This window comes from Colletotrichum acutatum (assembly GCF_030867785.1).
Source record: "Colletotrichum acutatum strain CBS 112980 chromosome Unknown BDZ83scaffold_9, whole genome shotgun sequence".
Classification (NCBI taxonomy): domain Eukaryota; kingdom Fungi; phylum Ascomycota; class Sordariomycetes; order Glomerellales; family Glomerellaceae; genus Colletotrichum; species Colletotrichum acutatum.
The window spans coordinates 168818-195542 of NW_026849003.1; the positions used below are offsets into that span (position 1 = coordinate 168818).

The 26725-nt window shown below is 54.5% G+C and overlaps 9 protein-coding genes across 9 annotated transcripts; 6 read left to right on the forward strand and 3 right to left on the reverse strand.

The window, feature by feature from the left end:
* Positions 1–641: 641 nt before the first annotated feature.
* Positions 642–1585, reverse strand: BDZ83DRAFT_647418 (uncharacterized protein; the record flags this gene model as incomplete). The annotated part of the gene is made up of 2 exons (XM_060510068.1): positions 642–1133; positions 1457–1585. 2 exons carry the CDS (start codon positions 1583–1585, stop codon positions 642–644), a joined length of 621 nt encoding a protein of 206 aa, XP_060369906.1.
* Positions 1586–1934: 349 nt separating this feature from the next.
* BDZ83DRAFT_446713 (cyclin domain-containing protein) lies at positions 1935–4327 on the forward strand. The gene is made up of 4 exons (XM_060503141.1): positions 1935–2054; positions 2158–3231; positions 3288–3827; positions 3879–4327. Exons 1-4 carry the CDS (start codon positions 2043–2045, stop codon positions 4173–4175), a joined length of 1923 nt encoding a protein of 640 aa, XP_060369907.1. The 5' UTR covers positions 1935–2042; the 3' UTR covers positions 4176–4327.
* Positions 4328–5679: 1352 nt separating this feature from the next.
* BDZ83DRAFT_567624 (signal sequence receptor alpha chain) lies at positions 5680–6600 on the forward strand (the record flags this gene model as incomplete). The annotated part of the gene is made up of 3 exons (XM_060503970.1): positions 5680–5757; positions 5815–6251; positions 6315–6600. The coding sequence occupies 3 exons, from the start codon at positions 5680–5682 to the stop codon at positions 6598–6600; spliced, it is 801 nt and encodes a 266-aa protein (XP_060369908.1).
* A 1126-nt stretch (positions 6601–7726) lies between these two features.
* Positions 7727–8294, forward strand: BDZ83DRAFT_747876 (uncharacterized protein; the record flags this gene model as incomplete). The annotated part of the gene is made up of 2 exons (XM_060513520.1): positions 7727–8114; positions 8182–8294. The coding sequence occupies 2 exons, from the start codon at positions 7727–7729 to the stop codon at positions 8292–8294; spliced, it is 501 nt and encodes a 166-aa protein (XP_060369909.1).
* Positions 8295–8688: 394 nt separating this feature from the next.
* On the reverse strand, positions 8689–9595 carry BDZ83DRAFT_747877 (HIT domain-containing protein; the record flags this gene model as incomplete). The annotated part of the gene is made up of 2 exons (XM_060513521.1): positions 8689–9416; positions 9505–9595. 2 exons carry the CDS (start codon positions 9593–9595, stop codon positions 8689–8691), a joined length of 819 nt encoding a protein of 272 aa, XP_060369910.1.
* Positions 9596–10210: 615 nt separating this feature from the next.
* On the forward strand, positions 10211–14294 carry BDZ83DRAFT_567453 (helicase associated domain-containing protein; the record flags this gene model as incomplete). The annotated part of the gene is made up of 2 exons (XM_060503957.1): positions 10211–13988; positions 14044–14294. The coding sequence occupies 2 exons, from the start codon at positions 10211–10213 to the stop codon at positions 14292–14294; spliced, it is 4029 nt and encodes a 1342-aa protein (XP_060369911.1).
* Positions 14295–15170: 876 nt separating this feature from the next.
* On the forward strand, positions 15171–17951 carry BDZ83DRAFT_446824 (Six-hairpin glycosidase-like protein). The gene is made up of 2 exons (XM_060503142.1): positions 15171–15621; positions 15688–17951. Exons 1-2 carry the CDS (start codon positions 15287–15289, stop codon positions 17813–17815), a joined length of 2463 nt encoding a protein of 820 aa, XP_060369912.1. The 5' UTR covers positions 15171–15286; the 3' UTR covers positions 17816–17951.
* Positions 17952–18409: 458 nt separating this feature from the next.
* On the reverse strand, positions 18410–22754 carry BDZ83DRAFT_567454 (glucose-methanol-choline oxidoreductase; the record flags this gene model as incomplete). The annotated part of the gene is made up of 5 exons (XM_060503958.1): positions 18410–20651; positions 20701–21228; positions 21281–21839; positions 21907–22023; positions 22076–22754. The coding sequence occupies 5 exons, from the start codon at positions 22752–22754 to the stop codon at positions 18410–18412; spliced, it is 4125 nt and encodes a 1374-aa protein (XP_060369913.1).
* Positions 22755–24784: 2030 nt separating this feature from the next.
* BDZ83DRAFT_647426 (uncharacterized protein) lies at positions 24785–26292 on the forward strand (the record flags this gene model as incomplete). Its single annotated transcript, XM_060510069.1, has 3 exons — positions 24785–24796; positions 25921–26117; positions 26160–26292. 3 exons carry the CDS (start codon positions 24785–24787, stop codon positions 26290–26292), a joined length of 342 nt encoding a protein of 113 aa, XP_060369914.1.
* Positions 26293–26725: the final 433 nt, after the last annotated feature.

Sequence of the window (26725 nt, forward strand, 5' to 3'; positions counted from 1 at the left end):
ACTCGTGCCTGCGTAGAAGATAAATGCTCATCAGCTGGTGTTCTTCGCTGTTCGAACTGCAGCAGACAGCAAGAATACATGTCCCATTTTGGAAGCATTTTGGAAGCTTCTATGAATCGACAAGTCAAACTCAATAAGCCACTCAATATTGATCGTGCTGATTCGGAGCATTATCAGTCTGTCAAGCAGATATTTTTCTTTCCCGAAGAATACTTTATTCCACCATGACATTGAATACACCGAGAGGCTACTTTACCTAGGCTCTCGAGAGAATATCTGGATGAACAATTGCTTCTAGGTATACGTGACGAAAGTCCGGTCGCAACCACAGCTTCATAACATCAATTGGGACTGCAGGGAGCTTTGAGAGGTTGTACTCAGGACCTGGTATTGTGTGGGCAGTGCCGAGGAAAAGAATACAACCAAGGTCAGAATGTTCTGGGGCGATCAAGGCAGTAATTACAGGCGTGGGACTCTAACATAGCGCGAAACTAAGCCAGGTTGATTAGCAGAGAAGGAAAGCAAAGGCGACGTATTCAGGAAACCCCGGCAGGACAAAGACCATCGTTACAGTTCAATACAACGCACTAGAAGTCGAAGGACAATGTTTGCCACAATCGGTGCCGTGGCAATGGCTAATATCACAGCTCGGAGTACGATGGGTTTCGGTTTCGGGCGTGGCTTCTTCGGGATAGGCTGAATGGCACAGCTAAAAGACTGGAGGAGAGAATAACGGCAGGCTTGGCTTGGCTCGTCAGGGACCGATCAACGACTTCGAGCCTCGAAACGATGCGTTTCGTATGCCTTTTTTGTTCTGGACCGCTATGGCGTTCCTTCCACGAGTCGCCCAACGTTCTAGAGGCCAGCGTGGGTCGGCTGCCTTTGTCTTCTCGAGCGGGAGCCAAGCTAATGGTAAACGTTCCGGGTTTCAGTAGCACAATGGACAAAGGATTTTCGTAAGAAGCCGTTGATAAAGGGACTGTCGAGAGTGAAAAAGGGAAGAGGTTATCGAAACGGGTGACGAACGGCGTCTCGTTGTACGAGGTTGGTCTGGGAAGATAGTCAGGTAATATTTGGCGCAAACAATCCAGAAGTTGAAAAACAACAACGATGTTGTCTAGGATGGTGTGGTACTGTATTATGTGGTCTGGGTGAAACGATGACACAAGACTCGTGCCTTGCTTTCGCAACGCATTGCTCAAGCGTAGTTCCCCGGATTTGCTCATGCGCATCGTTGCGCAGAGACATGGGCCGGCCAAAACATGGAATCGGAGACAGGGCCCATTGGAAGGAAGTATACGGAGTAAGGTAAGGTAAATGCACACGAACGTACGAAGTACGCTCAATTGGCCCCGCGGCGATGATGCTGGGTCCCACTCATCCACCGGCCAACGGTAAGGCTCCATCGCTCTCAGCCAATGGAGTGGCGCGTTGGTACCGCGTCTCCGGTGCGTACCTCGGATTTCTCAGCTGTATTGACAAACACGGAAGTAAACAACCCAAAAAAGTACACTGCACATTCTGGTCGCTCCAACCTTACCAGGCCGTTTTTGGTCATAAGCCGCCCGCCGTGGCAGTTACCCATCGTGCAGCTTTTTGGCTGAGACCTTTTTTTCTCTTCTCATCAAGAGTTGTTTCCAAACTCTCCATCCCCGTTCCCATCCTTCCTCCACTTTGGTCGTTGTCGAGGCAGCGTGGGTCTGGTTCTTATCCTCTACCATCCCGCAGAGATAAACCGACCTTTCCCTTCTTTTATATCCCTACCGGTCGCAATCTCCCGTCCCTCGCCCATCCCTTCACTCCGACCAAACGTGCCCGTATCTGATCGGCAGCAATTGGGGACCACGACTTTCCACAACACGGCCAACCGAGTCACTGTGGTGTTTACATGCTATCCCACGCGCAATTATTCTCAGTCCCACGATAATCACATCAACATCCACTGCGCGCCTTCATAATATTTCACTGCCCCACAAAGGTGCCCTCCCGAGCAGATTCAACCAGCAGCACTAAGGTAGCTGTCTGCAAGACCAGCAGTCGCGATGGACGCTAGAGTAAGTCACTATCCTCCCTCGCAACGACCACGCCCGCGTACCTCACCTCAAGGACCAAGCAAGGGCGACTTTCTCAAACTATCGACTGACTTGACTCAAACAGCCTCAGCGCCTCAGAGTCCACCCAGGTGGCAACGAAAACATCATCCCTTCGAAGCACGATTCTCTTCATCAGCGACACAAGTCTACCGGTAACCTGCAAGCCATGCCTCGCAACGGTGCTCTGCAGGTTGCTGCTAAGCGAACCGCATTTGGCGACGTCAGCAACACGGTGAAGAACCTGATCTCGCTTCCCAGCGACCAGGTTGCGGGTAAGGGCAAGGCTGTGGATTACATCTACAACAAGGAGAACGCGGTCAATGGCAAAGATGGATTTTCCAAGGCCGCCCAGCGGGCCACAGCCCTCAGCAACAAGAACGGCCCCGTGACTGCGGAGTGGAAGCAGCCCAAGACTCAGAACAAGCAGGTTGCCAAGAGATCCTCCGCTGCTCAGCTTTACGAGGCTCGTCCCTCCAAGAGCAAATTCGTGGCCCAGGACCCCATTCCAGAGTCAAACTCTGGCAAACAGCCTCGTCACCACAAGTCTCAGCCTCAGCTTAAGAAGGAGCCTGCTGCGCATGTTTTGCGACGGACACAAAGCAAACTGACCACAGTCCCTGCGCACCCTGCCCCTGCTGCGGCAGTCTGGAAGCCCATGGATGATGTGACGGAGGCTACCTACGAGGATGCTGTCGAGCACATTGGCGATGAACAGTATCACGGCCCGTACCACAGACGCTCGCTGGATGTTGCGGATAGCGACCTACCTGAGGATCTTGTATCATCGAATGCGGCCGTTGACAAGCTTAGCTCCCTGGAGCCTCTTTCCGAATCACTGGGTGTCCCGAACATGTCGGAGGCGGAGGAGTACTGGGACGAGGATGACGAAGAAGAGCTCTACGACGACCAGGGCTACACAACTGCCCACTCTTACCGTTCCCGCGGCGATCTTACTACGGGCGGCGCAACCACTATACTCGCTCCTAAGATTACCGACAAGGTCGAGCAAGAGTTGGAGACTGCCCGTGCCATCGTCGAGAGCACCCGTACCCAGGAGGAGGTTGACGATGAGATCTGGGATGTCTGCATGGTTGCGGAGTATGGAGATGACATCTTTGAGTACATGAGGGAGCTTGAGGTTTGTTTGCCCCGTCCAGCCTTCATACAGGCATCTACTAACCCGTATGCTCCCAGATGAGAATGTTGCCTGACCCTCACTACATGGACAACCAGGCCGAGATTCAATGGTCCATGCGCTCCGTCCTGATGGACTGGCTCGTTCAAGTCCACCACCGATTCAGCCTGCTTCCAGAGACGCTTTTCTTGACCGTCAACTACATTGATCGCTTCCTCTCGTACAAGGTTGTATCCATCGGCAAGCTCCAACTCGTTGGTGCTACTGCGTTGCTCGTTGCCTCCAAGTACGAGGAGATAAACTGCCCGTCGCTGCAGGAGATCGTCTTCATGGTGGATAACGGCTACAAGGTTGACGAGATCCTCAAGGCTGAGCGTTTCATGCTCAGCATGTTGAGCTTCGAGCTTGGCTTCCCTGGTCCGATGAGCTTCTTGCGTCGCGTTAGCAAGGCGGATGATTACGACCTGGAGACGCGTACATTGGCCAAGTACTTCCTGGAGGTTACCATCATGGACGAGCGCTTCGTTGCGAGCCCTCCCAGCTTCCTTGCTGCGGCCGCGCACTGCTTGTCTCGCTTGATCCTGAAGAAGGGCGACTGGGTATGTCTACTCCAACACGTTTATTCTACTAAGCCGCTGACAATGAAACAGACTCCTGCGCATGTCCACTATTCTGGATATACCTGGGGCCAGCTCAAGAACTTGGTTACTATGATCCTCGAGTGCTGCTATACCCCGCGCAAGCACCACCTTGCGGTCTTCGAGAAGTACTCTGATAAGCGATACAAGCGCGCTGCTGAGTACGTTGAGACGGAGATTGCGAAGGGCTTCACCCTGCCCGCTGTTCGCCAGTCCACAGGTCGCGCGGCGGCTTATGACTTTGCCGAAATCGACGGCAACACTGGCCAACCTGATCATGGCAAGCCGATGGTCGAGCTCCAGAGCTAGTGGGACAATTGTGCTCGACCACCGATGACGCATCATGTGAGGGAGTTCCCCGTGCGCCCGCGGGGCACTTGGCTCGATGCAACAACGTTTTTCTTCTCCTAAGCGACATTCGACGCGATATTGGTTGCGACTGCGGCGGCTATCATAATACCACGATTGCGAGCACGGCTGGACAACAAGTCCGGCCATGAGACGCAACGACTGATCGACCGCCGGCAATTCTTTTTACACAATGTTTTAGATCGCATGCGCGGTCTGCTGACGACACTGGACGACTTGACGATACCAATGACTGGTTTCTTACTCAGCCTTTCACTACTTTTTCGGTTGGCCCTAGTCGATTTTGTTTTTTTTCTCTACTACGCGGCCAGGTTGTTTTGGCGTTGGAGGAAGGTTCCTCTAGAGGGCAAGGCATACAAACCTTGCAGACGATGGGCGTGGCTTCCAGGAGCAACATACCAGAACCGAAACCAAAAGCAAGCGCGATACGTGGAAGTGTGGCATAGATGAGCAGGCACAAACTATGATGACTGCCTGAGGGAGGGTTTAGGACAAGGCAATAACTTGTGTATGACTTATAATTCTTTGGCAAAGGGGGTGGGATTTGCATTTTCTATGTACTGTTACAGTTCAGCTAGAGCATCAGCTGAGATGGCCACAATGGATGGCGGCGTCACGGTAGTTGGGTCAGTAAGGAGGCAATGAATATCTTGACAGTACTCTTGGTCCGTTGATCGAATGTGTTGACTGTGATTCAGGCCACTGCTTGCAGACATTGGCTGAATGCCTGAGTACCGAAGTAGATGTCATCTTGGCGCCCCCGTCTACCTACCTTAACTTGCAAGTTTGAAGTAATCCAATAGCAGCAACCATCGACGTTGAAGGTACAGCTCCCTTGCCTGGCCGACGGTAGGTAAGGTAGCTTTAATTGGGCAGCTTGTTATTGTAAGCTGCCCAGCACGCGCACGCCAGCTACGGAAGCTTGAGGTGCCCCACTCGCTTAGAAGCTGGTGGCTGGTTCTCCATGTGGCACTTGCACCATGGGGTAGCTCCGCAGTGCGCCAGGCACTTCATTGGTCAACAGCTCAATTGACGAAGCCGTGGCCGCGGTGCGAGGGAGGTCCCTTTTTTCTCCAAGGCAGTGGTGGATCGATTGCTGTGAGGCCACCTGGCTGTTGTCGCCTGCCAGTCTACGTAGTACGGTTGTCCAGTCTGCCTCTCTTTCCCATTGCTGAATCACCCACCTCACGCACACTTTTATTTCCCGCCTGCCAATCCAACCTGACACCTCAGCGCAAAGACGCACGCGATCTGAGTTGAATTGGGTTTGCCCCAGCCCCCCTTCCATCTGTCTCCATCTCCATCTTCCGTCTGCCACTTCCCATCTTCCTCCTTACCTTACCTCCCTCCTCCTTTCCCTTCCTCCCCCACTCCAGTCAACCTTGCTTGCGATCGTTGAACTGGTCACGTCGCATCCAATTGCTTGTCTCTCGTCGTCGCTACAATGGTTCACCTCAAGTCTTCACTCCTGGCCCTCTTGGCCCTGCCCATCTCCGGCGTTTTCGCTGCCGAGGAGGCCCCTGTACGTAATGTCCTCGACATCTGGAGCTCCCTGACGGTCATTGCTAACCATCACCAGGTCGACACCGATGCTGTCCCCCCGACTCTCAAGGCTGACATCGAGACTACCTTCCCTGATGCCGATATTTTTGGTGTGAAGATCGTCAATGGCCACCCCACCAAGGCCTTGATCGAGTTCACCAACAATGAGGATGCGCCCATTCAGGTTGCCATGGTTGGCGGCACCCTGTCTTCCACTCAGGAGCTCCCCGAGGAGTCCCTTCCTAGTGACAGCATCATCCGCAATCTGACCGCTGCGCGCTACGACCTGACCATCGAGGCTGGCGACAAGAAGGCTGTTCCCTACTCCTTCGCTCTCGATGCCAACCCCCAGGATGTTCTCCTCCAGCTTATTGCTGTCGTAAGCAACTCCAAGGGCGACATCTTCCAGGTCCAGGCTTACAACTCCACCGCCGCCATCGTCGAGCCCCCTACCAGCATCTTTGACCCCCAGATGTGAGTTCTGCAATCAATGCGCCACCATTGAGGCGTGATAACAACCGCTGACAATTCCTGCAGCATCTTCCTCTACCTTTTCCTGTCTGGCGCCTTCGCCGGCACTCTGTACTTTGTCTACAAGACCTGGATCGAGGCTCTCTTCCCCCAGGCCAAGAAGGCCAAGTCCTCCAAGAAGGCGCGCACTGTTAGTGTCACCGTGCCCCTGGCTGAGGCCGACACCACTGGTGTTGCCTCCTCAACTGGCAAGAGCTACGACGAGAGCTGGATCCCCGACCACCACATCAACCGCCCCGTCGCCAAGCGTGTCAAGAGCGGTGCCAGTGGCAAGCTCAAGAAGGGCGAGTAGGACCGTGGCACCTTTACGAAGCGAGCCGCCTAAAAATGTGGATGCGTTGGACATGACAGCAACCAAGCGATCACAGATTGGCAACCCCTGAAGAAACCATCAAGCTGGAAAAGAGCTTATAGGATGTTCACATTGAGTTGATGTTGGAGAAGGAAAAACAAAAGTACTGTACAATAGCTGCATACCAAGGCAAGAAGCCAATGTTGGCGACGCCCGTAGGAGATACCGGAATTTTGTCATCGCCTTGAAGATCTGCTTTGAACAACATGTGAACGACACTTCGAATGTCTGTCGTCCATTGACGTTGTTTCACTCGCAACTAACGACGACAAGGAGATCATGCTGCCAAGAGCTTGTTGCAAGCCATGTGCCTACACCAAGCTTTGAGTTGTGTTCGCCTGTAATCTTGCCAACTCTCAGCATAAATGTGTAACTCTCATTCACTTGGACAAAGAAAAGCAAGTCTACCTTGGGTGATCCGACCTGAGACGCATCCAATTGAGGTTTCAGGGCCCTGATCTTACCTCAATGCGGTCAGAACTCTGATTAATTGTGCCAGAGCAGGGACCGGAGTATTCTTGTCCATGGAACCAGCGAAAAGTGCAATTTTGGCTCGCAATCCTTTTAATACCAAAATACAATGTATTGAGAGTGTTTGAGCCATTGCTAGATGATATATCTCATAAATCTAGATGCATCTCCATGGTTTTTGGTGCAGGTGCTTTCAGTCTGAAGTTGGGTGGCCCTGGACTCTTGGAAGGCACCTACCCCAGAAGCGGGTACCTACCTTTAGTGCTCAACGAACCTAAGGTAGTAGCTTCCCTATACGTGCGAGAGTGACACGCGAACGCGCTTTCCACCCACAAGGGTCGCTTTCACGCTATGTGTACCGGACCTTAATTGCACATTTGGGACTTGTCCACCCGCTTTCTGCTTCTTCTCTCCTTCGCACTTCACTCTCTCCCAGACTTTCTCGCGAACCCCATTCTCTCTGACCATTGCGGAGAAGAATTGTACAGTACTTCGAGGGGCTTTTCACGACCTTTGATTTCTTGCGTAATTTTTCCCCACATTTTCTTTTTCTTCGCAAATAACTTTCGTTCGATACACACACACAATATCTACAATGGCGCCAACCGTTGAAGAACCCGTGAAGCGCGGCCGCGGCAGGCCCCCCAAAGCCGATGGTCAGAAGAAGACGCCGTACGTCCCCACGGGACGTCCTCGTGGACGCCCAAAAGGCAGCGGAGGCGTGAAGAAGACGGTCGCACCTACTACCACTGGCACCAAGACGCGCGGAAGACCCAGAAAAGCTGACGACGCGACCGCGGCTACTCCCAAGAAGTCTGCTACGCCCAAGAAGGCGACACCAAAGTCTGCCGGCGCTGGCGGTCGCCGAGGCCGTCCTCGCAAGTCTGACGCCGCCGCCACACCCAAGGCCGAGTCTGCAAAGAAGGGCAAGGCTGCCAAAGAGGAGTTGCCCGCCGACTCCGACTCGGAGGACGGAGAGGAAGGTTAGCTAAAGACCTCTTCCCTTCGGGCTCGCGTACGAGTATGAACGTCAGCTCACTAAACATGAAGAACAGGAAACTAAGGAAGACGCCGCGATGAAGTCGCCCTCCGACGCCGCGGACTCTGCCGAAGAGGTGCGTCCCTGGCTGCCATCGAGAATGATACGAGGAATATTCGGCTGACCACGAAAATTTTAACCCACAGTAATACAATGGACGAAAGGGGAAGACCTTTTTGCTACATTTCGCACGGGATCTTGGGATTTTTCGTCTGGCGGACTCTGGGGAAAACACAAGAGGGCGTTGGGGTATCGCTTCCAATTTGTTTAATGGACTTATGACGGTCCTGGTCCTCTCCCGCCTGCAGACCGGGCGACACGCGAGACCCTGACCGTCACTGAGATACCATGCTTTTTGCTGAATACGAGACTATTTCGTCTTCACCCTTCTATGATTGTTATTGTGAAGGTGCAACCTTGCGTCTTTGGGCCGAGGTTCTGGTGCTCTACGCTTTGCTTTTCCTCAGTTGGGTCCCCTTGTTGCGCAACTGCGTATCGCAGTTGTGGTCTAACCGTCTTTATTCCTTTTTCCACACGACGAATTCTTCTGAGAGATGCTCCTTCAGCTTCGCAAAATGATTTTTGAAGTTATCCTTGCACCTCCAGCAAACGAGGTCTCTTTTCATGAGGTAGCCCTCGTGGCCGGGGTGACGCCTGGGATCGTCCGGGGCCAGTGGAAAATCGGCAACGTCGACAAGAAAAGGGGTGTTGAAGGAGTTGTAGTGCTTGCGATGCTTCAAGCACACCGAATACATGTCTCGCGAAAGTACGTGGACGTGCAAATGGTTCATGCTCGGATGCGCGTGTATGCCAGTAATGATCTCGGCGTGCCATTCACGGCCCTTGGGAAGCTCGGTGCCTGTCGGCTCTGCGCGTCCGTCGAGCACGGCTTCTCGATCTGCCTCGGCCTTGCTTTCCTTTGCGAACCGTCGCTGCAGCTCTTTGGCTACGAGCTCCTTCAGCTTCAAGACCTCGTTTTGTACCGTCGCTAAGAACTCGGGGTCGTCAAAGGCTTCGAATGGGTGGAGGAGGGTGTGTTTGGGGGATCGAGGGAGCAATAGCGTGTGGACGCTGGCTTTCGGGTACAGGTCATTGATGGCGACGAAATCGTCGTTATGGTAGATCACTCGCGAGGCCGGGAAGGAGGATGGGTTTTCGATGTATACGCCGAGGCCATCGCGGCTTGTGTGAGGGGGCTTGTTTCGAGAAGAAGCCTTGGGGGTTCTGGAGCCGGTTCGGGCTTGCGCTTCCGTGTCATGAGCTCTGCGACTGAGGGCGCGTGAAAATTAGAATACATGCGAAGCTTCGGGTAAGATTTCTGTAGAATGGCTTACAGGCGTTTCGCGGCTGTGCAGGTGCGGCGGCGGTCCCTTGGATCTCATCCTTGGTGATGGCATCTTCAGGATCCGAGTCTGTACCCGCCATTGTCTCTTGCTAGTGGGATGTTTGAAAGCTGGGCGTTGGGGGAGACTTTGCGTGTCGCCCAGAGTGTGCGCTGTGTTCAATGAGCCATTCTTTATAGAGAGTGCAATGGTAACGAAGACTCCGTAGCTTCGAAGCTGCGTCTTGCGATCTCGTTGCAACCAAAGGCTGTCTACCTCGGGTACGGCAACAAATGTGAATGTGCATCGGGCAGATTGGAGATCCAGCTAGGCCCTTCGGAGGATCTGGAGTTCGGCTTCATTACAATCGAGGTACCCACAGCGGGGGAGCTGCAGGAGGAGACGTGCCCCTCCATCCAGTGCCAGCCGCAACAAACGTCAAGGTCGCTGAGTGGCCACTGCAAACCGCCACTGCAACCGCTAACGGCAAATGGCTTTCTGCAACTGGGCTCCAACAACCACCCCAATCAACCTGGGAAATCCACGGGCAAATAAAATTTCCCAGTGCTTTCAGTGACATCGCAACGAGCTCATTCGCGCAGTTGATCTGAGGTGGCTCACGATCAACCGACTGCGTGCGTTCTCGTCTTCACCGCCAACAGGGTTTTCCATGGCTCAGACTTGCTCTTAGACAAGTACCTCGATACGCCACCAAACCATGGCACCGCCTAAGAAAGGCAAGGGAAAGGACAAGGCCGCCGCGCCTGCCCCAGCGGCGCAAGCAGCCGCATCGTCTTCCAACAATGGCGCCAAAGGCAAAAAGACTGGCGGTCTATCGCTCATGGAGCAGGCCGCCGGTCCAGCTGCCAACAAACCCACCGTCAAACAGATCATTGGCGGGTCGTCATGGACCGGAAAGCTGCCGCAGAACCTCTTCAATGAGTATTGCCAGAAGCAGCAGTGGGAGAAGCCAGTCTACGACATGCGCAAGACCCCAGAGGGATACGCCTGCTTCATCACCCTCAGCGCCAAGGACCCGAAGACGAAGGAGCTCATGACCCTGGACTCGTTCAAGATTGCGCCGGATTTCAAGCACCTGCTCACCAGGCCGACTGCCCTGGAAGCGAGACATGCCGCGGCTACGTATGCTCTCTTTAGGGTGTGCAGCATGCAGAACAAGCACATGGTGCTGCCGCCCGACTACAAGTCCATGTGGAAAGATTTCCAGGAAATCAAGAAGCAGGACGTCAAGGATGGCAAGGCGTGGATGTACGACGCGGACCCGTTCAAGACTCTCATGGAGAGGAAGGACACCAAGGCCGCGGCTGAGAAGAAGCGCAAGGAGGCGGAGGCGGCCAAGGAAAAGGCAAAGTCTATGCCTGGCGCATCTGGGTTGGCCGGCGCAAACGCTATGAAGGGCTGGGTGACGGCGCCAAAGATTGAGATGGGCAAGCGCTCGCGAACCCAGGTCGAAGCGCTGATTCAAAAATATGTTGTTTGGAACCCAAACAAGATCCAAATGCCAGCGCCTCAGAAAAAGGCGATTGTCGACGAGCTCAGCAAGCTGGGATTCCGAAGAAGTCACGTTGAGGAGGCCACAGAGATCTGCAAGGATCGTGAGGAGACGCTAGAGTGGCTGTTGATTCACGTTCCCGAGGACGATTTGCCACGATGGGCACTCCCGGAGAGCTATGCGGCGGGCATCTCGGTCGCGTCCATGGACCTCAAGAAGGAGGCCGTTATCAAGCGTCTCTCGGAATCCGGTTACGCCCTCGACCTGTGCGCTCGTGTCCTTGAGGAGGCCGGCGGCAGCGAGGGCCGGGCAGCCGAGCTCCTGCAGCTCCGTCTGTTGGGACAAGTGTCGGGAGACGAGTCGCGGTCGACCGCGGAAGATCTTCTTCCTCCCGGGGTCTCGGCGGACGAGCTCTGGGAAGATGAGGTTTCTGCGATGGAGTCTTCTTTCGGTGACCTATTCAAAAAAACATCGGCGGACATCATCCAAGTCAAGCTTGAAAAGGTCAAGAACGCAGGGAAGCCGGTTGAGGCAGCCGTGCAGGTTCGCAAGACGCCGAATTACCCTGCTCAGCTCAACTTTGCTGTTGTGGCGCCTCTCCCGGCGCAAATCAAGCTGTCGATAATCAAACAGACGATTGGGTATCTGGACGACTCTTACTGGGAGGAGCCTATGAAGGTCTTTGTTGCCATTGACTGGATCCAGCAAAATATCAACGACATCATTGAACGGCCTGGGAAACTGTTGGATATCTCAGCAGTGGCCTCGACGGCGTCCGAGGTACCCAACGAAGCCCGTTCGCAGAGAGCCTCGAACAAATCCCAGAGAGCTGCCAAGCCAATTTCTTGGACACCTGACGAACGATCACGAGACGATTGGTTGAGAAGAACGGAGGATCCGGCGTGGGAGAAGATGATGTCGAAGCGTCAAAAGTTGCCCGCGTGGCAGGTTCGTGACAAGATTGTTCAGACCGTCGAACACAACCACGTCACCATCATCAGTGGTGAAACTGGTTCTGGAAAGTCAACGCAGTCGATGCAGTTCATTCTGGATGACTTGTACAACAGAGGCCTGGGCAAGTGTGTCAACATGCTTGTGACACAGCCCAGGAGAATTTCCGCGCTTGGTCTGGCCGACCGAGTAGCCGAGGAACGGTGTAGCAGAGTCGGAGACGAAATCGGTTACGCTATCCGCGGCGAGAACCGCAGAAGCAACAACACCAAGATCACGTTCGTGACGACTGGTGTGCTGCTGAGGAGATTGCAGACTTCCGGTGGGAAGATCGAAGATGTTGTGGCGTCTCTGGCAGATGTCAGTCACATTGTCATCGATGAAGTGCACGAGCGTAGTCTGGATACGGACTTCCTTCTGACCATTGTCAGGGAGGTTATGAAGACGAGGAAGAACCTCTTGAAGTTGGTGCTCATGAGTGCCACGCTTGATGCTGCGTCTTTCAACTACTATTTCACCTCCCAAGGCTTGGACGTCGGCATGGTGGAGATTGCTGGAAGAACGTATCCTGTTGATGATTTCTACCTAGACGATATCATCAACATGACGGGTTTCAGAGGTGACATGATTGATGGAGATGGTGGACGAGGCGACGCCATGGGCAAGGTGATTCAAAAGCTGGGCCATCGCATCAACTACGACCTTCTGGCAGAGACCGTACGGGAGATTGACGCGGATCTGTCTCATACGGGCAAGTCGGGCGGAATTCTCATCTTCTTGCCCGGCGTGGCCGAGATCAACAGGGCATGTGGCGTCCTGCGGTCTTTCTCCTCATTACACGTTCTGCCTCTGCATGCCTCATTGGAGACCAAAGAGCAGAAACGGGTCTTTGCCAGTCCACCGCATGGCAAGAGAAAGATTGTTGTTGCCACCAACGTAGCGGAGACTTCAATCACGATTGACGACATTGTGGCCGTTATCGACAGCGGCAAGGTGAAGGAGACTACATACGACCCCGTGAACAACATGAGAAAGTTGGAGGAGAACTGGGCTTCTCGAGCGGCATGTAAGCAACGGCGTGGTCGTGCCGGCAGAGTGCAGGCCGGCAAGTGCTACAAGCTGTATACCAAGAACCTCGAGCAACAGATGGCTGAACGGCCGGACCCGGAAATCAGAAGAGTGCCGCTAGAGCAGATGTGTCTGTCCGTACGGGCCATGGGTATGCGGAATGTGGCTGGGTTCCTCTCCCAGTCGCCTACGCCGCCCGATAGTACAGCCGTTGATGGTGCGATCAAGCTTTTGCGCAGAATGGGTGCATTGGATGGAGATGAAATGACCGCACTGGGTCAGCAACTAGCCATGATCCCCGCCGATTTGCGATGCGCAAAACTCATGGTGTACGGTGCCATCTTTGGCTGCTTGGATGACTCGGTCACGATTGCCGCCATTCTTAGCACTCGTAGTCCATTCATGTCGCCTCCGGACAAGCGCGACCAGGCCAAGGACGCGCGCATGAAGTTTTCAAACGGAGACGGCGACCTGCTCACCGATCTCGAGGCTTTCAAGCAGTGGGACGAGATGCGCGGCGATGGGGTGGGACAGCGGCAGCTTCGCAACTTTTGCGACGATAACTTCCTCTCGTGGCTTACGCTGAATGACATATCGGCAACGCGAATGCAGTACTATTCTGCCCTCGCCGAAATCGGTATCGTCGAGACGAGCAAGTCCAGCGCCGCTCAGAGCCAGAGTAAATCCGGCATGACTCTTTTACGTGCGATCACGGCCTCGGCGTTCAACCCGCAGATTGCGCGGATCCAGTATCCCGACAAGAAGTTCACCAGCACGGTTTCCGGTGCAAAGGAGTTGGACCCGGAGGCGCGGTTGATCAAGTACTTTGCTCAAGAGCAGGGCCGAGTGTTTGTGCATCCCAGCAGTACGCTCTTTGGCAGTCAGGGGTTCACTGGTAACGCCTCGTTCATGTCATACTTTACTATGATTTCCACCAGCAAGACATTCATTAGAGACCTCACACGTAAGTTTCCATTGAAAATACCAAGGCGAAGATAAGTGTGCTGATTCTCAAATAGCTTTCAACGCCTACACTTTGCTGTTGTTCTCTGGTGCCATTAGTCTAGATACACTGGGAAGAGGACTGGTCGTCGACGAATGGGTGCGCCTTCGAGGCTGGGCGCGGTTGGGAGTTTTGGTGTCGAGACTCAGGGGCATGGTCGATGACGTGATTGCGATGAAGATTGAGAACCCTGGACTGGATCTCACAGACAACGAAGTGATCAAGCTGGTTGCGAAGCTGATAGAGCTGGACGGACTAGACGCATGATAGAACGGGTGGTATGCCGTACTTTTTTGTGGATTATTATGCCGGCGCAAATATCGAGGGGCAAAAAATAGAGTGAGCAACGCAACACACCACACGTCATTGCGTCCCACATTTTTCATTTTGAGTATGTATTCAAGCAGAGCCGATGTGGATAAGGTGGGATATTCATTCCACGCAAAAGACGCGGCCGAAGCAAGGCCGGGTACAATGGCTGGCCGCGTAGTTCATTACTCAGACTTGACGTTATATCGTAAGTGCCCGTCTTGAAAACTCTTCATTTGCCGCGACAAGACAAGGTAGTTGTCTGAAATACGGTGGATTACGAACGTCTCGGGTTCGGTGTGGTCTGAAACTGGACGGTTTTCTGCTGCAACCCCACTTCCGGGTGGTTCAGTATAAGTGAGGTAGGTCACTTAGTCATTCGACAGCTTCTGACCATCCCATACGTTTCCTCCTCCTTGCTGTCAGGAATACCGGTCATTGTTGAAATGAATCCTTCTCAAATGATATATGGCTGTCAACGGGCATTGAACCTTTAACGGCATGTGTATGAAGGTACGGATAGTGTGGAGTGGGCTGCGTCTGCCCGGAATGGATAGGTGCATAGAGTTCGCGGCGATCGGCGGCCGGGGGCTGCGGGGCCGGGGGTGGGACGCGGGGTAGGTAGCTAGCTCGGCACGCAGGCAGGGCAGGTGCAACGACCTCGTGGTGGCCCCCAAATCTGCAACGGACTCTGTTCGCAACAAAGCAACAACCCATAGCTCGTGCGTGCGTCAAACTCCCTCTCTCAACAGGACGTCCGGCTTTTTGCTCCCAAAAACCCTTGCAGCCTCCGGACCTTTTACGCTTGCACAACGCCGGTGTTGCAACTTACTTCCCGAGACTTTGTGTTCCGCATGGCTTCGACTTATTGGCTGTACTGTTGAATTTAGTCGACCTTGTTTTCCATGTGTCGATCGTAAGGCCTGTCGTGCCCCAACTGAGCCGAAAAGATGAAGTCCACAACACCGCCCGCGAAATGGGCCTCCCTCGCCTCGATGCTGGCGCCGCCCGTGGTCCTGGCGGCACTGCAGCCTCCTTTTATCGATCCGAACAGTCTCCCTGACACGCCGGTCTTTAGGGGACCTTGGGAAAGATATATTAAAGCACCAGCAGACAAGACCTATATCGTTCCGCATCGCATATGGGATGTGGAAGGGAACGTCACGACGTCGGGGCTGGAGGCCGTGGAGGTCGGCGTCGAAGCGGGACGTACGTTCCACCACGGCATCACTATCGGGCCTGGCGGGATGTTGACGCTGGAGTTTGAGGAGAACATTGCTGGACGGTGCGATTCTGTGCCCGCTGCCCTTTAGAGAGCGACCTCCCTGGCTAATCAATGGCTGCTTGACAGTGTATGCTTCGATGTATCGTCCACCGGAAACGACCCCGAGATCTCCTTAGCGTACTCCGAGTCCTCATTATATGCCGGACCGCAGCCGGACACCACGACCGAGAAGTTAGACCGAGACCTACCATTACACTTCGAATTTGACGACAAGACCGGCACAGTCTGCGTCGGCAAGGACTTCATACGAGGCGGCTTCAAGTACCTCACGTTGACGATGCCGGAATACCCTGTCCTGACAGACGATCGTTTCGTGGAGGCACCCCGGCCTCAAGGTCAGGCAGTATTGGGAGAAGACGAGAATCAAGTGCCGCTCGAAGGAGCTACCGATAGAGACCCGTACAAGAAGCCTTGGGTTACGCTCAAGGGTCTCTGGGTAAACTGCACCGCCTTTCCTTCGCAATCCAACGGTCGTGCGTATTCGGGCTATTTCCACAGCTCGAGTGACATGCTCAATCGCATCTGGTACTCCGGCGCGTACACTCTTCAACTTTCGACAATCGACCCTCGAGAAGGCTCGGCCATCATCGACTATAACCGCGACTGGGACCATAACGAGTCGCCGACGGGTTCTTGGTACTCCAACTTTACAGTCGCAAACGGCACGGCTGTCACGACCGATGGCGCCAAGCGTGATCGCGTTGTTTGGCCCGGTGACATGTTTATTGCGGTACCCGGTATCGCGGTCAGCACATACGACATGGTAGCTGTACGTAATGCCCTCAACGTACTGTTCGACCATCAGTACGCGGACGGATCGTTGCCATGGGCCGGCCCGCCGTTGGGCCTTCACGGCGAGTTCAGTGATACATACCACCTGCATACTCTTCTGGGCGCCTACAACTACGTCAAGTACTCTGGCGACTTGGACTGGCTGGCAGAACGCTGGCCGGCGTACGTCAAGGCTCTTAACGTCAGCATCGACAAGGTGGACCACACCGGCCTTCTCCACGTCACCAGCGCCGCAGACTGGCTGCGCCCAGGAATGACGGGCCACAATCTCGAAGCCAGCGCGATCCTCAGCGCTGTCTTGCAAAAGAGCATCAAACTAGCAGAGTGGCTCCACGACGACAGCCCCGCGGCACGTCCGCGAGGGGTCTGGTCGGGCGTGCGCCGCGCTCTCAACGCCGGCATCCAGCAACTCTACTGCGGGGACACCGGCCTGTATTCGGACAACATCGGCCGGCGCAGCTGTCGCGGCCCCGAGCACACCGACCCCCAAGACGGCAACAGCTGGGCCCTCATCTCCGGTGCCACGCCGCGCTCCCGACGTGCGGTCGTCTCCGAGAGACTTCGATCCCGCTGGGGCAAGTATGGCGCCCCCGCGGTTGAATTCCCCAATGTCATCTCGCCCTTTGTCTCGTCCTTTGAGCTCCTCGCCCACGCCGCGGCTGACGAGCACGACTCCGCCGTCGAGCTGATGCTCCTCGAGTGGTCCTACCTCCTCGACGGGCCGGGCTTCACAAACAGCACGCTGGTTGAGGGCTTCATGGTCGACGGCGGCTTACAGTACCCGGCCTACAGGTCCGCAGCCCGCAACTCCCACTGCCACGGCTGGTCCTCGGGCCCCACGAGCGCTCTTACCTCGGAGATTCTGGGCATTCAGCTCCTCGCTCCTGCCGGCGCAGAGTGGACCGTCCGCCCGCACCTTACAAAGTGGCTCAGCTTCGCGAGAGGAGGATTCGCGACGGCCCAGGGCGTCTTCGAAGTCAAGCTCACCCGTGTCGTCACGTCGACATCCTCCGCGGCAACGAACCAGCAGAAGCGGCGGCGAGGTCAGATTATTGAGATTACCGCCCCGGGGTTCACCAATGGGACTCTCGAGTGGGGTTCTGCCTCGCTCAAGGTTGACGTTGAGGGCGGCAAGACGATGGCCTGGATTGCGTGGGAAGAAGACGGGTCGGGCGTCGTCGTGGAGCAGCTCGACGTGGCGTTGGGCAGGATCGAGGCATCTAGCGAGGAGGAATGGCACCGCCAGAGCTTCATCTACCGCGACGATGTCCGGTTGGTCTTTGACGAAGCGTGGACGCCGCCGCAGATGGTCGAGAGGGAGGCCGGGGTGGTTGACTGGGATGCGCTGGAAGCAAACTACGTCACGTCCCTGCGTGAGATGTCGCGAGATGATGCTTCATGAGAGGGGAAGCATGCTCTCTGTACAAGTACGTTTTGCTTTGGTTTTTTTCTCGCGAGGGAGGATGAACCCCTTCCTGTCTGTATCATGTTGGACTTGATGAGGTGCGGATCAAGACGGACGGGCGGACGGACTTAATGTGTGTATGAAACTGGGAAATCAGCAAAGGTCACTGGCGTTTCTGTACAGAATCTGTGGCTTCTTTTTGTTTTGATGCCGATAGCTTTGATTATTTGGCATCTACCTCAGGCAACTCTGAAGTGCCTCTTGTGAAATGAATGATGCAGATGCGAGCAGATGCGAGCCTGCACTGCTACTTCTTTCTGAAGAAAATGATACGATCCAACCCAAACTCCTATCCACCTCAGTGAGTGTGAAATTTCCCCCTTTTCCCCCGTTTAAATCCAACTTGCTATCCGTCGCTTTGAAGATTATCCCAATTTCAAAACCACTGTTCCCATGCTCTTGTTACATTTTAGTAAAGAATGGAGGGGTATCGATACACTTTTTCGACTCTTTGACTAGAGATAAATCCTGAACCCCAGAAACACGACCGCGAACAACATGGTGATACTACAATAATGAAACTCTCCATCCTTAGTAGAGCAGCTCGCCGCTGTCCACCATGCGAGAGAACTTATCATCAGGGTCGACAAAGTGGTACTCCTCGCCGCGAACGACGCGATCGACCTCCTCCCTGACAAACGGGAACACGTCCTTCCACGCGTTGCGGCCCATCCAGCAGTCGAGGTGTCCGTACCCTGGTACGACGCGACGGCGGTACTGGAGCCCGCCGTTCGGGCCGTCTCCGCCGTGAGAGCCGAAGGTGTCGCAGAGGATCTCGTACGTGCGCTCCGTCGCCTCGGGCGTCAGCACGGCGTTGTCCCGGCCGACGAAGAGCATGACGGGGACGCCGCGGAGGCGGCGGATGTTGTCCGGCGTGGTGAGCGGGCGGAAGAGCGGGCCGTTTGTCATGACGTGGCCCTCGGAGCCTTGTTTCATGAGGAGCTGGAGCTGCGTCATGTTGACGCCGCCGAAGAAGCGGTCGATTTGGCGGTGCGTCGCCTCGTTGAGGTTGTTGTGGTTCCAGCAGCGGCCAAAGACGAGGGTGCAGCGGTGGCAGCTGGCGTTGTTGCAGATCTCCTTGCGCTCTTCCGGGTAGAGTCTGAGGGCCTCGTTGAGGGCGCGCTGGAGGAAGCTGTCGTCCTTGGCTGTGCTGCAGGAGAACCAGTTGCCGAGAACCATCTTGTAGAGCTTGTCCATGGGGATGGGGCCGACCTTGACCTTTGCCATGTTAAGGGGCGCCCAGATCGGGTTCATGAAGACCTGGCTGCAGGTGATACCGTGGACCCAGTTGGAGGGGATGGTGCCGTCCAGAAGACCGGTGGAGAAGGCGACGCTGCCCATGCAGTGGGCGATGCAGTATACCTTGTTCTGCTGGGAGTTGCCGTCGGCGTACTTTTCGCGAATGTACTCGATGCAGGCCCGCAGGTCCAGGCGGGCATCGTAGGTCGTCCAGTTGTTCTGGGCGACCATGAGTTGGCCAATGCGGTGAACGGCGATGAAGACGCGGTAGCCGGCGCGGGTGAAGTAGTTGACTGCGTTGTACTTGATCGTGGGCAGGGCGTAGATCTGGTGATCGACTGCGGCACCCGGGATCATGAAGAGGTTCTTGGTCTCAATGCTCGGGTTGGTCGGCTCCCACATGTGCATGCGCGTCTTGACGCCGTCCCGTGCGACGATGACGAAGGATGCCTTGGGGGGAGTGTCGTTGACGTAACCGTTGTAGGTGACGCTGGGGTATTGGAGGGGAGTGAAGGGCGCCAGGAAGAGGGAGAGCGACTTGCGAGTGAAGTATGTGAGGAAGCTCGCCGCGCTGTAGGCCTTCTTGATGAGACTGCTTCCCGTGGGCGTCATGGTCATGATCTGAGAGACAAAGTCGGCGAACTGGATGTGCATGATGCCCTTGGCGACGACCTTTCCGCGGCGCCACGGCTCGTCACAGCCGTGAACAGCCTCCAGGTCGCGACTGTGCTCGGTGATGGTGACATAGAGGGTGCTCGTGGCCTTCCAGAACTGCCAAGGGGCCAGGGCGACGGACGAATCGACGACCTTGTATCCATGGAAGTGGTACTTCTCTCCGTGGATGCCCCGGAGGTCAAAGTCGTACGTCATGTTGCGAGTTCCCGGTGCCTTTTGGTCGAGAATGAAGAGATTGAAGTCGCCTCTCTGGACCATAAAGGGAGAACCGCGGAGAGAGGGGCAGACAAAAGTACCCGTGAGCATGGCAGAGTGGTCGGGCTCCTTGATCATGGACTTCGTGTTGAAGGCCTGCACACTGAGGAAGAATCTGGCGCTCTCGCAAAGGCTCTTGGCTGCTCGGTAGGCCAACTCATAGGTGGCCCGCTTGTCAGTCACAAGCCCATCGTCACGGTGGACAAAACCAGACATAACTTCGGTGAAGCCGAATCCTCCAGCCTTGGACTGATCGGCATGGCGAATGAGTGAGCTTGCCTCGTCAATTCTCTTGATCTCGACTTCGGTCTCTGCCGTCTCGTGGGATTCTTTGGGGGCAAACTGAGGCTCCCCGAATAGGTCCAAGATGCCGTTCTCGTTGGGGTGAATCTTGAGATTTCTCCTGTGGATGTGAGCGTCGACGGAACGCTCGGCCAGGGCTGTGATTGTGGCGAAGGGGTTGACACCAATGGCACCGGGAATGACAGAGGCATCAGTGATGATGAATCCAGGGTGGGTTTCGTCGTCGTCTCCAGCGAATACCTCACCAACATCGTTGGTGACACCGGTGGCGCCAGTATCATCGCGGGCCATACAAGCTCCACTGAGAGGTTCGTTAGAATAGTTCAAAAATGGATCAACGTCAAACTTACCCGATAGGATGAACGGTCACTTGCTGACCTCCCATCAAGGCATCGAAAGGGTTCTTGACAAAGGTTCCGCCCATGGCTTGCGTGGCCTTTGCCAGCAAGTCATTGAGTTTGCGGACGTGATCGCTACGACCAACTCCGAGGAACTCAAGGACTGGCTTGTCATCCTTGAGTGTGAGCATGGCCTGGCTGCTGTCATGGGACATGACCAGATAGACCTGAGTGTTATCCATCGATCCGCCCTGGCGATACGCGCCGAACAGATGGCTTGAGTACCGAGCAAAGGCGGAGCGGACCTTCTCCTGGAACGGCTCTCCGGTGGCTTCAATGCTGCCAGGCATCATCTCCAATAACGTCTGGAGGAACGGTGTCAAAGAACGAGGGATGGCTCCCTCTTGGATAACATATCCATCAAGAGGGTTCTCGTGTCCTTCACGGTCATCAATTACGGAGTTGATGGTAGGCCCGATGGGGTTATACGGGTTCGGGAAGGGCTTCCCGATCGCGTTCGCCTCCTCGTCCATATTGTATCTGAGATCGCGGTCAGTCGCATACATCTCGCAGTAGAAAGAATCAAACTTACCCAAAGGCTAGCATATCGCCATTGCCGCTCATGTTTTCGCCGACGCGGGGACTCAGAGGCAATCCCATCTCCTTGCTACGGAGAAGGATCTCGGTGCTTCCAATAGCACCGGCACCGAGGAAGACGCACTCCTTCGCATGCACCCACATCAAGTCTCCGTGGAGATTGGCCTTGAAGTGACCTCGGTTCCGGCCATGCCAGGCGAAGAAAATGAGGTAACCTCCAATGCGCGGGTCGGCCTTCTTGATGAAACGAACCTCGCTCTCGCAGAACATTTCTGCGCCCCAGTTCCAGGCATCGGCCAGGTAAGTCACCAATGTAGTCGTCTTGGAGCCATCATTGACACCAGTGCAGTCCTGGCCGGTCAGGGCTGACGGGGACATCTCCACGCCAGTACTGTTGGGACCATTGCGGAATCTGGTTGTTTGAGGGACCATCTTGAACTTGTCGGACATGCCAAGAGCGGCAGCTTGCTTCTTGAAGACATTGACTTTGGGAAGTTCGGGCCAGTCGTCTGGATATTCAGCGGGCTCAAGAACATCGCGAGCTCTTTGGTAAACTGAGTGACTACGTGTCAGGAATATCTCCAAATATTCACACAGAAGACTTTAAGGCGAATGACTTACACTTCTCCAGACATTTGGGGTTCTCTCTGATGGACTTTGGCCAGATAGGCATAGACAACGTCGCCTCGTTGGCTTCTAGAAAGACGTTGGCGTTCATCAGACTCGTGCCACCCAGGCCTTTCGTCAGTTAGCAATGAATTTTCAACGAAATTGGGAAGAAAACAATTACCATTGCCAACGATAGCGTTCAACCCCTTTCCGAAGATCAAGTGGTACATGCCAGTCGGGTCACCCCTTTCCACGGTTGTGCTGGGGAGCCAACCAGGGGCAAACTCGCCAGAAACGTGAACCTCGTCAAAGGCATCGAGAACGCCAGTAGGATATTCGCCTGGCCACTTCTCCTGTCCTCGCTCCAGGACACATACAGACTGGCGCTTACCGTTGGCATCTTGGCAACGGGCGAGGCGGGATGCGGCGACAGCACCACCATACCCAGAACCAATGACAACGACATCATAGCTGCTGCGCATCAGCTCGACCGGCTTGGATATGCGAAGGTATTGCCTTCGAGCATCGTCGGCATATGTGCGGATGTTGGCGTAGCTCCTTGATCTAGGGGCGTTGTCTTCTTCGTGAATTCCGAAAGTCGGGATTCTGTGAGATTTGCTGTATCTGATACCATTGGACGGGGGTTCCTCTTGATAAGATTTTGAAGACGCTGTCTGCGGGCGTGAGTCCGTTGAAGCAGGCGAGAAGCCGGCATATCTGGGTGTCGAGCCGTTGTGGCCGTTGTGACCATTGGTGCCATTGCTGTCCAAGTGGTATCCATTGGCCTTGGACACATTAATATGGCTGAGACCAGTTTCGGTGCCGTTCTTGAGGCTCTCTGTAGTAGCCATTGGAGCCATGTGTGTGTGGCGCTTCTAGCGCTGGGATATCCAAGCGTGGATAATGTCAGGGTATATAATACTCGAAAGCAAAGTTGATGAGCAAGTGTGAGAGTCCTGAGAAAGGCTCTACTGATTAGGAAATGCTGCCAAGATGCTGGGTTAATGTGGTTGGTGAGTGGTTATGGGCTGAGATTGAGAGGGGTTTCGCCAGACTCTATATAGCAACAAAACAGAGAAGTAGATACACGCTTCAAGGCTGAGAAGATGAATGCGGATGATGAGCGCAGAATGAAGGGCAGAAGAGAGAAATGGGCTTCACAGAGAAGATGTAAGAATGCTTCATTGGGGGATCCACGGCGGGCCAAGCAGAGGGAGATACGCCGCTGCGAACTATTCCTAGTAAGAAATCCCACACTAGTCTATGTAGATACCTAAACAGAGAACCCACCCTAGTCAGACCAGGAGGGAACACCACCGTGGATGATGACCGGGGTCCTGGGAACATCCTTGCCGATAGGCACATGGGGATACTAGGTCACTAGGTGCATTGGGTGCGCTACGAACGAACGAGCGAGCTTGTCGAGTTGGCAAGGACCAGTGCCGGATCCGTCATCGATTGCAAGTGTGGAGGGCATACTGCGCGCGAGAAGAAGAGATGGCTGTTGGTCTCGAGCCGAAGACAAACCAACACGACCAACAGTAGAGAATGGATTGGCAGCATGTGGACTACAGCAACTACACACCGAAGTCGAAATTAGCAGATCGAGGCAAGCCAGGGCCAACATAGTTTGATAGTTCTGCTATCTTGTGTCTCGGGCCTAGAGCCTGAATCCGAATTCATTCATTCTTGCACTCAAGTTGGAGCGAGCCGGTCTAACGAGGCTGGCTGGAAAGCCGGGGCTTGAGACTCAAATCCGGGGCCGGTTTTATCGGGCTCTGGGTAAGCAAAGAGGCAGACAATAAGGGAAAGCAACAGAGAAGACCGCGGTCTCGGCACGAGCTGAGGTCCTGAAGGCGGGGACAAGAAGACGGGGGATATAGTGAGGGTGAGACTGAGGTTCAGCGCCATGTTTCTCGAGGTGTGAGTGGGTGGTTGCGTCGGCGCAATAGAATGCAGAGCTGCAGATGTGCAGAAGGCGTTGCCGAAAATAAGAGTAGCGTCGTGTGGATAGTAATCGGGGTAGGATTGTACTGGGTAAAGGAGGAGGGCTGATGGAGAGTCGGGCTGTGACAATCACTTCTTAGTGTGCAGCAACTATTGCAGAAGATGCGAGACGGCATGAGTCTATTGGCCGGACCGAGTCTGTCATGACCAGAAAAGAAAGAAGCTGCCTCTTGGTGTACATTGTATTGGGTGGTGCCATTGGTGCCGTTGATGGGGTTAGCTGAGTGCTACGAGCAGCAGTACCTACTTCGGTGGACAGGAGAACTCCAAAAAAGAATACTTCACCAGGTACTCCGTACCTTAGATAACCATCCAGGCCCAGGCTAGCGGAAAGATGGATCCTGAATGGCCGGTAAAGACATGTCTCTTGGGTCGCTCTTTGCGTGTGCGCAAACGGGCCAATAAAATTGGTCGAAAGTTGTCTCCCCTTCGGCTTTAGCCAGGCGGCCGTTCCCAGTGGGAAGGACTTGAAGGAATACGTACCGTGCCGTAGATTTCTCCACCCGACGGAGTGGTTGCCCGTTTGGACTTTGACCTGAGTGAGTCCCGTCCTTTTGCACCCTTGCCCCGCTTATCTTCAACTGGCAGCCACTCCAGGGCTCAGCTAAAAGGAACTTCGGCTTGGCACGTGCATCAAGTACCTTTTTTTTTTTTGCCAGACCACCCTTCCCGAACAATCAGTGATTGCCTAAAGCATCCTGGGGTTAAGGATGAATTCAGCAACAAAAAAATGCTACCATGAATTGGACTTTACCCTCGACTGACCCCAGGCAGCCACAATCGACATCGAAAACCCGGTCACAGAATTCTTCAGACCACTTCCAAACAAGCCAACCGCAACCGTTGATGCTGCACGCTTTGCGGCTCAATTCCTCTTCAAGACATGGTTGAGATGGTAAAGTTCGAAAGACAACAGCAGACCCAGGCAATCCAGGTGTTCTCAATTAAGCCAGTGCAAGTCTGGATTGAAGCAAAATCGGCTCCCGAGCTGCCCGTCCCCCCACATGCAAGCTGAGACAATCGAGTGGTGGACTTGACTAGCCTGGTCTCAGTCCGTTCCGTTCATTCAAAGAATGAGATAGCCATTGAAGCAGAGACCTGCCAGAGTCTTGTGCGACAGGATCACCTTACGAGACTAATCCGTATCCCTACCCCGATGTATTGGTGCAAAGTGAAGTCGACATGACAGGGGCCGGGACCTCGGCTGGACATCATCCACGATTTTCATGCTACCAAGCCTTGGCCTTGATAAACATGAGGTATTGTCCTTTTCGTCTCCTTCTGCAGCTTCTGCAAAAGCTTGCCCTATCATACTACGTGATGACGATGTAGAAGCGCATACGCCGCTGAGAAGCAGAATATGAGGCGAAGTACGAATAGGCAAGACTTACTTACATTGACTGAGGTAAGGTATATGCAACTTTTCTCGGGTCGCCGATGTAGTCAATAGGAAAGCTCACCTAGTTCATTCACTTGATTGAGAACGCAAAACAATGATTGATGCTTGACATGCTCGATGGGATCGACATGCGATTCGAGGCGACAGGGCGAAGGGTAGTGAACCGGGTTCCAACATCAAATTACACGGACCGGAATTGCGGCCTCTGTACGGAGTATCGACTGGGTGACGAAGTCCGAGGCTCCTAATGCCACAATCTCTGCCCACATGTCTCGTCTGACTGTGTTCTAATCCATGATCAATGTCACAGATAGTCCCCGATAACTGACTGCGTAATTTGGTAATCCGTAAGCTCGCACCAACAACGCGGGCCTGCGGCAAGGGCCCGCAGTGGATCCCGGTCCGGCCCCCCTGCGGGAGGGTGGTCGCTGCGCCATCCGCTACTGCCCCGCTAATGCCATCCCGACTCGGCGGGCCCCACTCATAGCCCATCGGTGCCTTCCGAGTCACTTCAGATGCCCTGGAATACATCATAGCCGACCAATCTTTCCAATCAGAGTGCTCCCGACACCTCAAGGCAACCGTCAGGCTGAACTGTGCCTCTTTCATCTTACATCCAGCTTTGCGGTCGAGTTGCATCATTCGTCTCGGTCATCTCCAGCTCCGTATTGCTGCATGCCTCGTCTGCCTCGCCATTGGCAGATCGACAAGACATCAACGGTCAGCAATCGTGCGATGAAACATATGCCAGGGCCGAGTCTCCCGTCATTGTCCAATATCATTTGGCAATCCACGAATCAACCTTTCAACTCCTTGGGTAGGGCTGAGTTCGCTGCCCACGCGAACGCAGACTTACTAGGCAGGTACATCAGACGGCCGCTGCTGCAGGGGTCAACCCATCAGCCTCTGGCCAATGCGCCGTAACGACTTACAACGACGTCGGTGGCCTCGTCACTCGCCCAGTCGTGCGCGGCCGCAACTCGATGGCATGATGCAAGGCCCGATCGACAGAAATGAGTGCCAGAGCGACGCATATCCAGCACAGCGAAGTGACCACCACCCTCCAATCTGTCCGCTCAGTTCCTACATCTGTTGTATGCATCAAAGTCACAGGACGCGAGATGCACTGGAAATGGTACGTTACGATGCACCTCGTCCAGAGACACATACTCTTACGTCCGTTAGGAACGCCTTCTTCAACAAAGCCACCACTGGAAACACGCGATATTTATAAAATGACGTTAAATAAAACATCATCAACATGTTGTGCTGCGCGGGATCTTGCCTGTGGTCGAATCAGCATTATCGTTGTATCGTTTCACAACAGGTGAAGTCCCCGAAAAATTCTCTTTCCAGCAGTCACATCATCTCTATCTGAGGTATCTCGGGGAAACACAATGAACATCGACGATGACTGTTGTTGCT

Coding starts and splice junctions, on each gene's coding strand:
- BDZ83DRAFT_446713 (XM_060503141.1), top strand. Junction 3,232..3,287: donor AGTACATGAGGGAGCTTGAG/GTTTGTTTGCCC, acceptor GTATGCTCCCAG/ATGAGAATGTTGCCTGACCC. Junction 3,828..3,878: donor TCCTGAAGAAGGGCGACTGG/GTATGTCTACTC, acceptor ACAATGAAACAG/ACTCCTGCGCATGTCCACTA.
- BDZ83DRAFT_446824 (XM_060503142.1), top strand. CDS start 15,287: ATGAAGTCCACAACACCGCCCGCGAAATGGGCCTCCCTCGCCTCGATG. Junction 15,622..15,687: donor GAGGAGAACATTGCTGGACG/GTGCGATTCTGT, acceptor GCTGCTTGACAG/TGTATGCTTCGATGTATCGT.